General features: G+C 43.0%; 1 protein-coding gene across 2 annotated transcripts in view; it reads right to left on the reverse strand.

Annotated features, from left to right (window-relative positions):
* Nucleotides 1-693: 693 nt before the first annotated feature.
* LOC120055988 (rho-associated protein kinase 1-like) overlaps nucleotides 694-13,015 on the reverse strand; it is an 82,664-nt gene continuing 70,342 nt past the window's right edge. Inside the window, exons 24-33 of one of the 2 annotated variants that reach the window (XM_039004095.1) lie at nucleotides 12,106-12,199; nucleotides 11,845-11,933; nucleotides 11,361-11,552; nucleotides 10,879-11,044; nucleotides 7,640-7,710; nucleotides 7,388-7,476; nucleotides 7,118-7,196; nucleotides 3,770-4,031; nucleotides 3,171-3,378; nucleotides 694-2,191 (exon numbers count right to left, since the gene is read on the reverse strand). In XM_039004095.1, the coding sequence (XP_038860023.1) occupies nucleotides 2,188-2,191; nucleotides 3,171-3,378; nucleotides 3,770-4,031; nucleotides 7,118-7,196; nucleotides 7,388-7,476; nucleotides 7,640-7,710; nucleotides 10,879-11,044; nucleotides 11,361-11,552; nucleotides 11,845-11,933; nucleotides 12,106-12,199 (1,254 nt within the window). In that variant the 3' untranslated portion in view covers nucleotides 694-2,187. The other variant, XM_039004094.1, reaches the window with a different exon arrangement.

The following is a 13,015-nucleotide window of genomic DNA, read 5'->3' on the forward strand; positions in this document are numbered from 1 at the left end:
TAATTGCAGATGCAATTAGGGGCGTTTACTGACAATGGCGTTTCTTGATGTGAAGTTACACCCATTGATGCTCGCCATTTGTCCGTGGCCGTTTCTTTCGCATCGGGTACAACTGTAGCATTGCCCAAGATGCCACGTTAATTTATCCTAATCTATGTAAACAAATATGTGACAAATAAACACCAGTCTCATAACTCCAGAATTGACCAATGGCAGTCACCAATGGGCGTTCTCTGATATCAAGGAACGCCCACATCAAGAAACACCATATTAAGTAATAAATAATAAGAAAAGCCATTTAGCATGATCAGAGTGGGCCCCTGATCACAGTAGAATTTCAACAAATGCATTTGTAAAAGTACTTTAAATATATTTTTTTATATCCACTTAATTAAAAAATCTATTAAAATGTTTTTACCAAATACTGCATCTGTCTCCAAAAAGGTTGACTGTCTTGATGACACTTATTAATCATGATCTGTTAAAAGTAGCCCAATTACTGTAAAAGGAGCAAATCAAAAATCACTAGCCTAAAATCACTAGCCTAACCATTGAAACACTAGCTACAATCACAGCACTTGGATTGGTAAATTACTTTGTTAGCAGTAAGTCTATATGCAGTTGCTCAGAATAAAGAGTAGTATATCAAAATCAATCTCAGCCTACATACATAACAAAAGTGAAGTGCGTAGATGATAAAGATATGTTTATTGACACCTATCCATCAGTGCGGCCTCCATTGCAATTAAACATGCGATTCATCCAAGACAAAATAGAGTAGATCTTAGTTCCAGTGCTTTTCTCTTTTTACTGAACAAAGTTTTTAAAAAACATTTAGAATAATTGAGGTATTCATGATCCTTATTTTATTTCTAATATTGTACACTGAGTGGGGTTTGCTTGAAACGATACCATATTAATATAACAAAATCTTTAACAAGGTACACCATCCAGAAACTTTCGTGAGATACATACTGGACTCTGGGAACTTTGTGTTGACACATTAAACTATTGCAATGAGTCTATAAAGAGGCATTCAATATACCCAAACCAGACGGAACGTTCTGATAAAACCAGTGTGGCAGATATTTTAAAAAGATTGATGGAAGAGTTAAGATTGGTCTTGTTTTTGGAGATAAACACAAACAGATATGGCAGTAAAATTGTTATCCAAACGTTAAGGCACTAGGTGGGCCAAATGCTACACCTGTTTAGTTTTCTACAAATAATTTACAATTCAAACAGTGCAGTTTTACATTTGTTAACTTAATGTTTTCCTTTTGAACCATTTATCTATGAGTCAATTTAAGGCAATACATACAAAAAATACAAGAAAAAAAAACAATATTACAGAAAACAATGTACCCAATGAACACAGAACAAAAAAAACTATAGTTTTTAAGTCTCCTATATGCCATTACAATGGAATTTCCTTATGGCTTGGAGCAATAATTATAATAAAAATAATAATGCATAGATTTAAATTATGATCTTGCATGCTCCTCACTCAATACTCAAAAACATCTAATACTCACTTCCCAATACATACTCCGACCCAACCGACCCCTGATATAACTGATGTGCAGAGTAATAGGGGATAGAAGCATAAAGGCCACCAGTCAAAGGCATCAAAGTACATTTTGAAGGAAACAGAGTTACTGACAAGGGAAGAAAAAACAACCACATTTCCGTATCCCCGAGATGTACCCATTCACCGCATAGTTAAGCCAATCCCTGTACTACAATACCTCCATGTTGACATGCAAGAGCCCCAGAAAAACCCGCAGTCATTCATTCAACCGGAATCCCTTCACATGACTGATATGGAATAAGTACTACCCACTGCATACCATGAGCCTTTTTCTATTGTTCTCCATCTTCCATTCAGGTTCCAAGTCGCCCACGCCATCTTCTGGAAGAAACGAAGAGTTGCAAGTATGCGGTGGCTGGGTGAGGAAGTCTTAGTTGAGGCTCCGGGGTGAGGATAGGGGAGGAGGGGGTGAGGGAAATAGCAGGCCTTCTCAATGTCCCTGAATCCTTGTGTCAGATAATTGTCCCAATTTCCGGCCCTGGTCAGATTGCTTTAATTTACTGTTACATAAAATAGGGATTCTCCTTTAACGTGAGGGATAATGGAGGAGATAAGAAAAAATACAAAGTCCCAATAGAATCCAAACGTTCAGATGGTTAGCTGGAAGAAAGAAGAGAAAACAGGTGTCCAGTAAAAGAGTGTAAGACATTTGACACTTGGTTAGTACCCCCGATAGATATTAATATATTACATAGAAAAATGGATTTAAAAACATAGTAACTGCAACTTCATTATGCCTTTGATGGCCTCTGGCATAATTCTTGCTAGAGAGAAATGCAACAACCCATATATGGGGCACCTGCTTCAGAAAAGGTTGCATAGAGGGCTAAGAGTTAGTCAATGAAACCAACCAACAACGCTTTAGTGTCAAATTAAATAGAAAGAGTTCCCCAAGTCAAACGAGAAAGAACCACAAAGGAGGACAGTTCCACTGATGTTATATACACCATCAACGCAGTCAGTTAATAATAAATAAATAGTCAGGCCAAAACAGGAAGGAGATGGTCTAAAAAGTTAAGACTTCTGTAAATTTGGTGTGGAGGAGTTGTTGTTGTCAACAAGTGCTGGATGTTGTGTCTGTTGCTTGGAGGCTGGAGGCTGTGGTAGCAGAATGAGACTGCGACCTGTTACAGTCACAAAGGGCAGTAGAAGACAAATAGCAAGTCACGTGACTGACCGGACTGCAAGACAAAACCGAAACAGACAGTCCAGCAGCAGGGATGAACAGAGGACTTCTGGACCTTAGCACACACTCTCTTAACTCCCCAGAATAGAAGCCTACAATTCCTTAATGTTCTGTATTGTTCAAAACAAGCATCAAGTAATAGAAAACAAGTGTGTCCGCTCAGGCCCTACCAGAGGATATAAGAAAACTAAAGAACATCTTTTAGGTTGAAAGGGCTGCTTCGTGGGACAATCAGAGGTGGTGTCCGAAATGGCACCCTATGCTCTATATAGCACACTGTTGATCAAAAGTAGTGCACTACATAAGGAATATGGTGCTCATGACTGAAGTAGTGCACTATATAAGGAATATGATGCCATTTCAGGCCCAGAGAGCGTATGTGTGTAAGGTTACCTTGGCTTGCCCGTTATGCTTTTGGGGTTCTTGCGAAAGGACTGGTTGGTTCCGGAGCGGGTGGACAGGGTGCGGGGCGACGCCCTCAGGAAGGAGGAGGGCGGTGTTTTGGGGATCTTCTTGCCCAGGTGGCCGATCCATTTCTTCTGCTCGTCTTGGGTCAAGGCCAGCAGGAGCATGTCCCGGGCAGAGGTCACATCGTAGTTCACTGTTGGAGGAGACAAAACCAGGTAGAAAATTGAAAACACAAACTCAAGATGTCTCGACATCCATAAGGAGGTGGAAGTTAATATCCCCTTTAACCCAACACTTGCCAGTCAACAAAATCCAAAATCAAGTTATATTATTAAATTGTGTGTTCTTTCAAAATACATCTTGAAAACTTGATTGCTGACATGCAAAACATTTTGAGACTATATCAACAATGGACCAATGAAACAAATACCAAAAAATCATTTTTGGGTGGAACTTTCCTTTAATCGTTACCCAGAAATTATTTGATATATAAAAATGGCTGTATTGGGCCTAAAAGTATATTTTTTCCCCCTTACAACACAGAATCAGGTCTCGTCAGTCTAACCTAACCTCTATTACCGTACCTTTGCAGGGGGCGATGACGTCCTCCTTCTTGTCGAGGTGGTCCCTGTGGCACTTGACGTGGCAGCGGCGGCACTCCAAGGCGTGTGGAGGCTTGAAGACGTTCCACAAGGGCTTGGAGCAGGCTTCGCAGTTGGAAGGGAAGTGGTAGAGCGTGGGGATGAACTCGTGACCTTTGTGGGGCAGACAGTTGGTCTTGTCCCCTTGCGAGACAGTCTCCATGTCCGCCTCCTTCCTGCACTCCCCCTCGTTGGCATACAGGATCTGAAGAGGGGACACGAGAGAATCAGAGGTTGAGTCTCTATTAAACAATGTTTTTACAACGAGGCTATATTCAGGGGGTATCCATACCAAGTCAATGTGCGAGGGAACAGGTTAGTCATGTAAATGAGGCAATATGTATGTGTAGGTAGGGTATGCACAGATAAGAAACCAGTAGCAGTATAAAGGGGGGGGGGTCAACGCAAATAGTCCGGGTAGCCATTTGATTAGCTATTCAGCAGTCTTATGGCTTGGGAGTAGAAACTTAAGAAGCCTTTTGGACCTAGACTTGCCACTCAGGTACCCCTTGCCGTGCGGTAGCAAAGAGAACAGTGTAGCTGGAGTCTGACAATTTTTTGGGCCTTCCTCTGACACTGCCCAGTATAGAGGTCCTGGATGGTCCTTGGCCCTAGTGATGTACTGGGCTGTACGCACTACCCTCTGTAGCGCCTTGCGGTCAGAGGCCGAGTCATACCAGGCAGTGATGCAACCAGTCAGGATGCTCTCGATGGTGCAGCTGTAGAACTTTTTGAAGATCCATGCCGTCTTTTCAGTCTCCTGAGGGGGAATAGATGCCCTCTTCACGACTGTATTGCTGTGTTTGGACCATGACAGTTCGTTGGTGATGTGGACACAAGGGAACTTGAAGCTCTCAACCTGCTCCACTACAGCCCCGTCAATGAGAATGGGGGTGTGCTCGGCCCTCCTTTTCCTGTAGTCCACAATCATCTCCTTTGTCTTGATCCCGTTGAGGGAGAGGTTGTTGTCCTGGCACCACACTGCCAGGTCTCTGACCTCCTCCCAATAGGCCTACCACCGTTGTGTCGTCGGTAAACTTAATGATGGTGTTAGAGACGTGCTTGGCCACGCAGTCATTGGTGAACAGGGAGTACAGGAAGAGACTAAGCACGCACCCCTGATGAGCCCCCATGTTGAGGATCAGCATGGCAGAAGTGTTGTTGCCTGCCCGTCAGGAAGTCCAGGATCCAGTTGCAGAGGGAGGTGTTTAGTCCCAGGGTCCTTAGCTTAGCTTTGAGGGCACTTTGATGTTGAACGCTGAGCTAAAGTCAATGAATAGCATTCTCACATAGGTGTTCCTTTTGTCGAGGTGGGAAAGGGCAGCGTGGAGAGCAATAGAGATTGCTTCATACGTGGATCTGTTGGGGAGGTATGCAAATTGGAGTGGGTCTAGGGTTTCTGGGATAAAGGTGTTGATGTGAGCCATGACTAGCCTTTCAAAGCACTTCATGGCTACAGACGTGAGTCCTACGGGTCAGTAGTCATTTAGGCAGGTTACCTTGGTGTTCTTGGGCACAGGGACTATGGTGGTCTCCTTGAAACATGTAGGCATTACAGACTCGGTCAGGTACAGGTTGAAAATGTCAGTGAAGACACATGCCAATTGGACAGCGCATGCTCGGAGTACACGTCCTGGTAATCCGTCTGGCCCTGTGGCCTTGTTAATGTTGACCTGTTTAAAAGGTCTTACTCACATTAGCTATGGAGCGCGTGATGACACAGCCGGAACAGCTGTTGCTCTCATGCATGCTTCAGTGTTGCTTGCCTCAAAGCGCGCATAGAAGTAATTTAGCTCATCTGGTAGGTTCGTGTCACTGGGCAGCTCGCGGCTGGGCTTCCCTTTGTAGTCTAATAGTTTGCAAGCCCTGCCACATCCGACGAGTGTCTGAGCCGGTGTAGTAGGATTCAATCTTATTCCTGTATTGACACTTTGCCTATTTGATGGTTCGGAAGGCATAGCAGGATTTCTTATAAGCATCCAGTTTAGAGTCCTGCTCCTTGAAAGTGGCAGCTCTAGCCTTTAGCTCAGTGCGGATGTTGCCTGTGATCCATGGCTTCTAGTTGGGGTACGTACAGTCACTGTGGGGACGACTTTGTTGATGCACTTATTGATGAAGCCGGTGACAGAGGTGGTTAACTCCTCAATGCCATCGGATGAATCCCAGAACATATTCCAGTCTGAAGGATAGAATTATGGTCACATTTGCCAAATATAGGGCGAGGGAGAGCTTTGTATGCATCTCTGTGTGTTGAGTAAAGAAGGTCTAGAGTTTTTATTTTTGTCACGTGACATGCTGGTAGAAATTCGGTAAAATGGATTAAAGTTTCACTGCACTAGGAGCGCCGCCTCTGGATGAGCATTTTATTGTTTGCTTATGGCTTTATACAGCTTATTGAGTGCGGTCTTAGTGCCAGCATCAGTTTGTGGTGGTAAATAGACAGCTACGAAAAATATAGATAACTCTTAGTAAATAGTGTGGTCTACAGCTTATGAGATATCTATCTCAGGCGATCAAAATTTGGAGACCTCCTTAATAATTGATTTTGCGCACCAGCTGTTATTGACAAATAGACACATACCTCCATCCCTTGGCTTACCGGAGGTAGCAGTTCTGTCTTGCTGATGCACGGAAAACCTAGCCAACTGTATATTATCCATGTCGTGGTTCAGCCACGACTCGATGAAACTTAAGTTATTATAGTTTTTAATGTCCCGTTGGTAGGATAGTCTCGAACGGAGCTCATCCAATTTATTCTCCAATGATTGCAAGTTGGCCAATAGGACAGATGGTAGAGGCGGGTTTCCCACTCGCCGACTAATTCTCACAAGACACCCACACCTCCCCTGTATCGGCATCTCTTCTTGATGCGAATAACGGGGATTTGCAGTAAATCAGCAGTAAATCCTTTGCGTCTGAGTCGTTAAAGAAAAGGATTGTATACTACTGAAACACACATTGAAAAGTTTAAGCGCTCATTGAAAGTCTCTCTAGGGGGGGAAAAGGCGTCTGCTTAATAACTAATTGTGCATGTAGACTAGAGTCCACTCAAGACAGCTGTCAAAATCTAAAATGGGATTGTAATCATCCGTTTGAGAATGGGCAAGTAAGGCGACTGAAGAACTAAAAAGACTGAGCTGGTTAAGCTGATTGGTTTAGGTCAGAAGGCCTCTGGGTCATTCTAACACGACCGCGTTGCCATGAACCATCAGTGCAGACGGCCGTCGTGCTATCCCACGTAAGACAATGGGTTAGAAAGTTGATTGGTCAGGTCAGAAGGTTCCTTCCTACCTGGAATATCCTTGGGATCTCCTCCGTCTCTGCTCGGTACACATCACCCTGGGTAACTGGACGCACGTGGAACAGTTTGCTGCAGACAACAAGCAATGACTGATTGGGTACCAGAATACACCGTCTCAGACAAACTGTTACATGATCTATTTTATGATTAAGCAATAATTATCATAAAAACTACTAAGACTGATATTTTGTCCCCAAAACACAGTTCTAGTGTAAATTGAACTACAATTAAATCCAAAATCATAAAACAAGCATACTTACTCGATATCTAGTACCATGGAGGGGTTGGACTGTTCTTTGTCCTGTTCATCGTTGTAGAACAGAATCTTCTTGCTGCTCACCACCACATACTAAAGAAAAATAGAATCAAGAAATAATGTTAGGAAGAATCGTGGTGGCCATAAGAAGTAGGCACTAGGCAGCACCATGAGCACAACCCGTACTGTGCCATTTAATATGAATAAATATATGTTGCATGTCAGTAAATTGATGCAAAGCTTCCAGGTGACTTACCTGCTTCTTCCAGCCATATCGTTTGATATTAGGTTTATTAGGAATGGACAGCCAACCTTCCAGTCTGGATTCTACATAGAGACACAAGATAGACACAAATGAAAACCAAGCCTGTGTAACACTGTCCCCAAAAAGCCATACAGTGATCAAATTCAAACTTAACTGGGGGAAGAACAGAAAAGTCACGTGACAAGGCTGAGCCATACTACCTTAGAAGTTTCAAGTTCAACTTACTGAGTATCGCTATGCCCAGGTTACACTTTAAAAAAACTGTATTATGTGACAGGCAGGAGTTAAATATCCCATGCTGCTAATTCAAGCTCAGTAGTTTTAGAACCCATGCACAAGGGAGCATTAAAGGGATATACAGAAAGCATGTAACATCCATGTTATTTATCCAGCAAGTTCAATATCAAGGAGTAGATTCTACTCCATGAGGAAGAGGTTAGATAGATGTGTTGTAAAATAATGTTCTATTCAGCCAATGGCTGACAGAATATGGACATCCTATCGATATAATTAGAATCACTAGCCAATTCAAATTGAAAGGTGCTGTCCAACATGGAGCTTCTGATGCCTCGGTCTACCGTCACAGAGGACAGAGCCTGTAGCCTATATCATTGAAGATACACTATATATACAAAAGTATGTGGACACCTGTTCAAATGAGTGGATTTGGTTATTTCAGCCACACCCGTTGCTGACAGGTGTATAAAATCAAACACACTGCAATGCAATCTCCATAGACAAACATTGGCAGAAGAATGGCTTTACTGAAGAGCTCAGTGACTTTCAACGTGGCACCGTCATAGGATGCCACCTTTCCAACAAGTCAGTTCGCCAAACTTCTGCCCTGGTCAACTGTACGGTGCTGTTTTTGTGAAGTGGAAACGTCTAGGAGCAACAATGGCTCAGCCGCGAAGGGGTAGGCCACACAAGCTGAAGCACGTACTGCGTAAGAATTGTCTGTCCTCAGTTGTAACACTCACTACTGCGTTCCAAACTGCCTCTGGAAGCACAAAAGTCAGCACAAGAACTGCTCGCCGGGAGCTTCATGAAATAGGTTGAGCAGCCGCACACAAGCCTAAGATCACCATGCCCTATGGCAAGCGATGGCTGGAGTGGTGTGAAGCTCGCCGGACTCTTGAGGCGTGGAAATGCGTTCTCTGGAGTGATGAATCACGCTTCACCATCTGGCAGTCCAACAGATGAATCTGGGTTTGGTGGATGCCATGAGAATGCTACCTGCCCGAATGCATACTTCCAACTCTAAAGTTTGGTGGAGGAGAAATAATGGTCTTTCTGTTTTCATGGTTCGGGCTAGGCCCATTAGTTCCAGTGAAGGGAATTATTAATGCTACAGCATACAATGACATTCTAGACGATTCTGTGCTTACAACTTTGTGGCAACAGTTTGGGGAAGGCCCTTTCCGGTTTCAGCATGACAATGCCCCCATGGACAAAGCAAGGTTCGTACAGAAATGGTTTGTCAAAAATCGGTGTAGAAGAACTTGACTGGCCTGGACAGAGCCCTGACCTCAACCCAATTGAACACCTTTGGGATGAATTGGAATGCCGACTGCGAGCCAGGCCTAATCACCCAACATCAGTGCCCAACCTCACTAATGCTCTTGTGGCTGAATGGAAGCAAGTCCCCTCAGCAATGTTCTAGTGGAAAGCCTTCCCAGAAAAGTGGAGGCTGTTGTAGCAGCAAAGGGGGGGACCCACTCCATATTAATGCCCATGATTTTGGTTTGAGATGTTCGACGAGCAGGTGTCCACATACTTTTGGTCATGTAGTGTATCTTTCCATTAGGTTTAGTTGGTAACAATAACATAAAGAGCATGCTTCGGCACAACAAGCTACAAAAGAAGAATGAATTGATCAAAAGCTTCACTTCAAGTGTGGGAGATTTCCTTGGTTCTGAAAAGACATTGCTTCTGTTCTGAGGTGATCATGCCAACAAAACAAAACTTAAAAAACAGTGAGTGTTTGTTTGAAAAACAAGGGACAGGAAACCAAAAAGGAAGGGTTTGGTTCATGGTCTCTAGACACGTTTTGAAAGGTGCTCAGAGTGATGGGTTAAACTACAGTGTTGTTGTCTAGTGTTACAGTAGCTAACCTCTCATGTAGTCACTTTACTTTAGGAGTCATTCAGATTGTATGATAGCTTGTCCTGCTAAAAAATAAATGTACAGCTGACAATGAAACTGATAACCTACAGAAGGCTAATTGATATGGTACAGTCAAGTCAGCATTTGTACTGAAATAATGTTAGATGAAGTTCTATACTGTAATTGGATATTTCCCCCTACAAACGGCTTATGTGAATGATGATTCACGGTTAGTAAATGAAAATGCCCCCAGCCTAGCACATTTGGTTAAAAAAATTAAAATAGCTTAATTAAAGCCCCGTTTTCTGGTCTTTTAACTGTTCCCTTTGTCACTCAGAATGGCCTTTCAAAAAAGTGTTGTTGAGAACATACAAGAGGGATATCCTTTTCACCACAAAAAGAGAAGAAAATGCCCCAAAAATGCCCCCCAAAAAATACAAGGCAAAAGACAAAGTAGCACGGGCCAGGCACAATGAGGGTCCCCCAACTCCGAGTTACTCACAGAAAGAAAAGGATAGAAGATGCAAAGGTAAGGAGGAGAGCAAGGAGAACCAAATGGACATGGGGAATAAGAGATGAGAGAGGACTTTAACCACAGACACATTCAGGAATTCCATGTACAGTAAACATCGTTAGGTCTACTAACTGACACTTGAAACAGGTGGGTCGAGAAAGACGAAAATAAGCATTCTTCTATACTTACTTTACTGCTTCAGAGCCATACTGTCAGAACTCAAACACTCAATTATATATTCATTAGATATTATATTGTAAATTGTATATTAAAGTTAAAAGATTAGTCCAAATGAGGACTAAAAGAGATCCTAATAAAATACAATTACTTGAAATGGCTGGGATTGAATTAATCGATTTTAAATCATGCCCGGGTGATTGTTGGACAATTAAAGCTGGCCTGATGGACCAAACATCAAGTTCAGTGATCCAAACTCCTGCTCCTGGAGAGCCTTCATACAGTAGATTTGTCCTAGCTTAGTACCATCACACCTTCATTAGCTGAGTCGTGTGTGTGTGTGTGGCTTGTCCGAAGCAGGATTGAGCATCTTTGGCCTAGCCGGTACATTGACACAGCCGCCTTTTGTTAGTTGATCCCGCGGTGACCTTACCAGCGATGTTGCTGTCTGTTTCATCCGTCTGCAGGCTGATGACGCTGGAGTTGTCCATGCGCAGCTGCAGGTCGTTGAGCTTCTCCCTGAGCTGCTCAATGTCACTCTCCTTGCTGTCCAGCTGCATCTGCAGCTCGTTGCGGTACGTGCACTCCTCCGACAGTTGCTGTTGTAGAGGAGAGAGGCAAGCAGAATACGCAGTTCATTTAGGGTAGATCAGAAGCACTGCAGCTTCAAGGGGGGGATGCGTTGCTGCCTTTCACTATAGAGTTTAACTCTGTTCTAAATTAGGAATGGATTTGACTAAATCTTCCTAATTGTCCTATTGTGGTCATACTTGTCCGTCTTGCTTTTTTTGTTTGATTTGAAAGAATACTGTTAATTAAAAGGTTCAAAGGATCGTCGTCAAATGATTGAGACCAATTTGACCCTACTGTCAAATTGACAGAAACTGACTGACTGTATAATGCATTATTACTGACCGCCTGCATCTCGCTGAGCTCCTTCTGGTACTTGATGGCCATGTGGTTGAACTTGTCCTTCTCCTGGTTGAGATCCACCTGCAGCTTGCGGTTCTCCTTCTCCTTCTTCCTCAGGTCGGTCGTGCTCCCCTTCTTCTTGGTGTCAAGCTTCATGTCCTTCCTGTTCATGATCTCTGCCAGTTTGTTCACCGCCTGGAGAGAGAGACAAGGTTGAGGGAGGGATCAAATGGAGGCAATCGGTTGAGGTTTATGTTTAACAAAATGGGGCAACACGTTGAGGGAAGGTTGTGGTTTAGGTTTAATAAAATTGGGCAAACTGTGAGGTAAGGTTGAGGTTTAATAAAGTAGGGCAATGGGTTGAGGTGTAAAAACGTTGAATGGAAAAAACTATGGGGTTGTGTTTGAGGTATAAATATGAGGCCAAAGTAGCTCATAACTATTGGTGTAATGTTATGTAAACAGTCAAAGGTTGAAGTGTCTTTACCTGAGTCTTGAGCGTGCGCTCTGTGCTGAGAACCTTCTCATAGCTGGCCTTGATTGTGTTTATAATCTCCTCTTTCTGGGAGTCATACTCTGCAGAGAAGGGGACAGAAAGCGAGAGGAAACCAGACAGTCTTACAGGGATCTAACTGACAGAGGGGACATAAGTGCCTATGAAGACATTACCCATAGGCCTAGATTGTAACAGATTAAGCACAGAATATACTAATTAGACCAAGTTATGAAAATGGTGTCTTGACATTACCTTCCTCCTGAGTGCGAAGCTTGTGGTCCAGCTCGGCCTTCTCCTTGCTGAGGTTCTCCACGTCTTTGGTCAGGGTTTTGTTGGATTCCTCAAGCTGGGGAGGACAAGAAGAGAGACATTCAGAGGTTTAAAAATGTAGACTACCGGTCAAAAGTTTTAGAAAACCTAATCATTCAAGGGTTTCTCCTTATTTTTACATTGCAGAATAATAGTGAAGACATCAAAACTATGAAATAACACATATGGAATCATGTAGTAACCAAAAAAGTGTTAGTGTTATAAAATATATTTTATATTTGAGATTCTTTAAATCGCCACCCTTTGCCTTGATGACAGCTTTGCACACTGTTGGCATTCTCTTGCAAAGCTTCATGAGGTAGTCACCTGGAATGCATTTCAATTAACAGGTGTGCCTTGGTAAACGTTAATTTGTGGAATTTCTTTCCTTCTTAATGCGTTTGAGCCAATCAGTTGCTCAGCAAAGCTCAAATAAGCAAAGAGAAATGACAGTCCATCATTACTTTATGACATGAAGGTCAGTCAATACAGAACATTTCAAGAACTTTGAAAGTTTCTTCAAGTGCAGTCACAAAAACCAAGCACCATGAAACTGGCTCTCATGAGGACCGCCACAGGAATGGAAGACCCATCGTTACCTCTGCTGCAGAGGATAAGTTCATTAGAGTTACCAGCCTCAGAAATTGCAGCCCAAATAAATGCTTCACAGAGTTCAAGTAACAGATACATCTCAACATCAACTGTTCAGAGGAGACTGCAGGAATCAGGCCTTAATGGTCAAATTGCTGAAAAGAAACCACTACTAAAGGACACCAATAAGAAGAGACTTGCTGGGCCAAGAAACACAAGCAATGGACATTAGACCGGTGGAAATCTGTCCTTTGGTCTGATT

The sequence above is a fragment of the Salvelinus namaycush genome, chromosome 11, assembly GCF_016432855.1.
Source record: "Salvelinus namaycush isolate Seneca chromosome 11, SaNama_1.0, whole genome shotgun sequence".
Taxonomy (NCBI): Eukaryota; Metazoa; Chordata; class Actinopteri; order Salmoniformes; family Salmonidae; genus Salvelinus; species Salvelinus namaycush.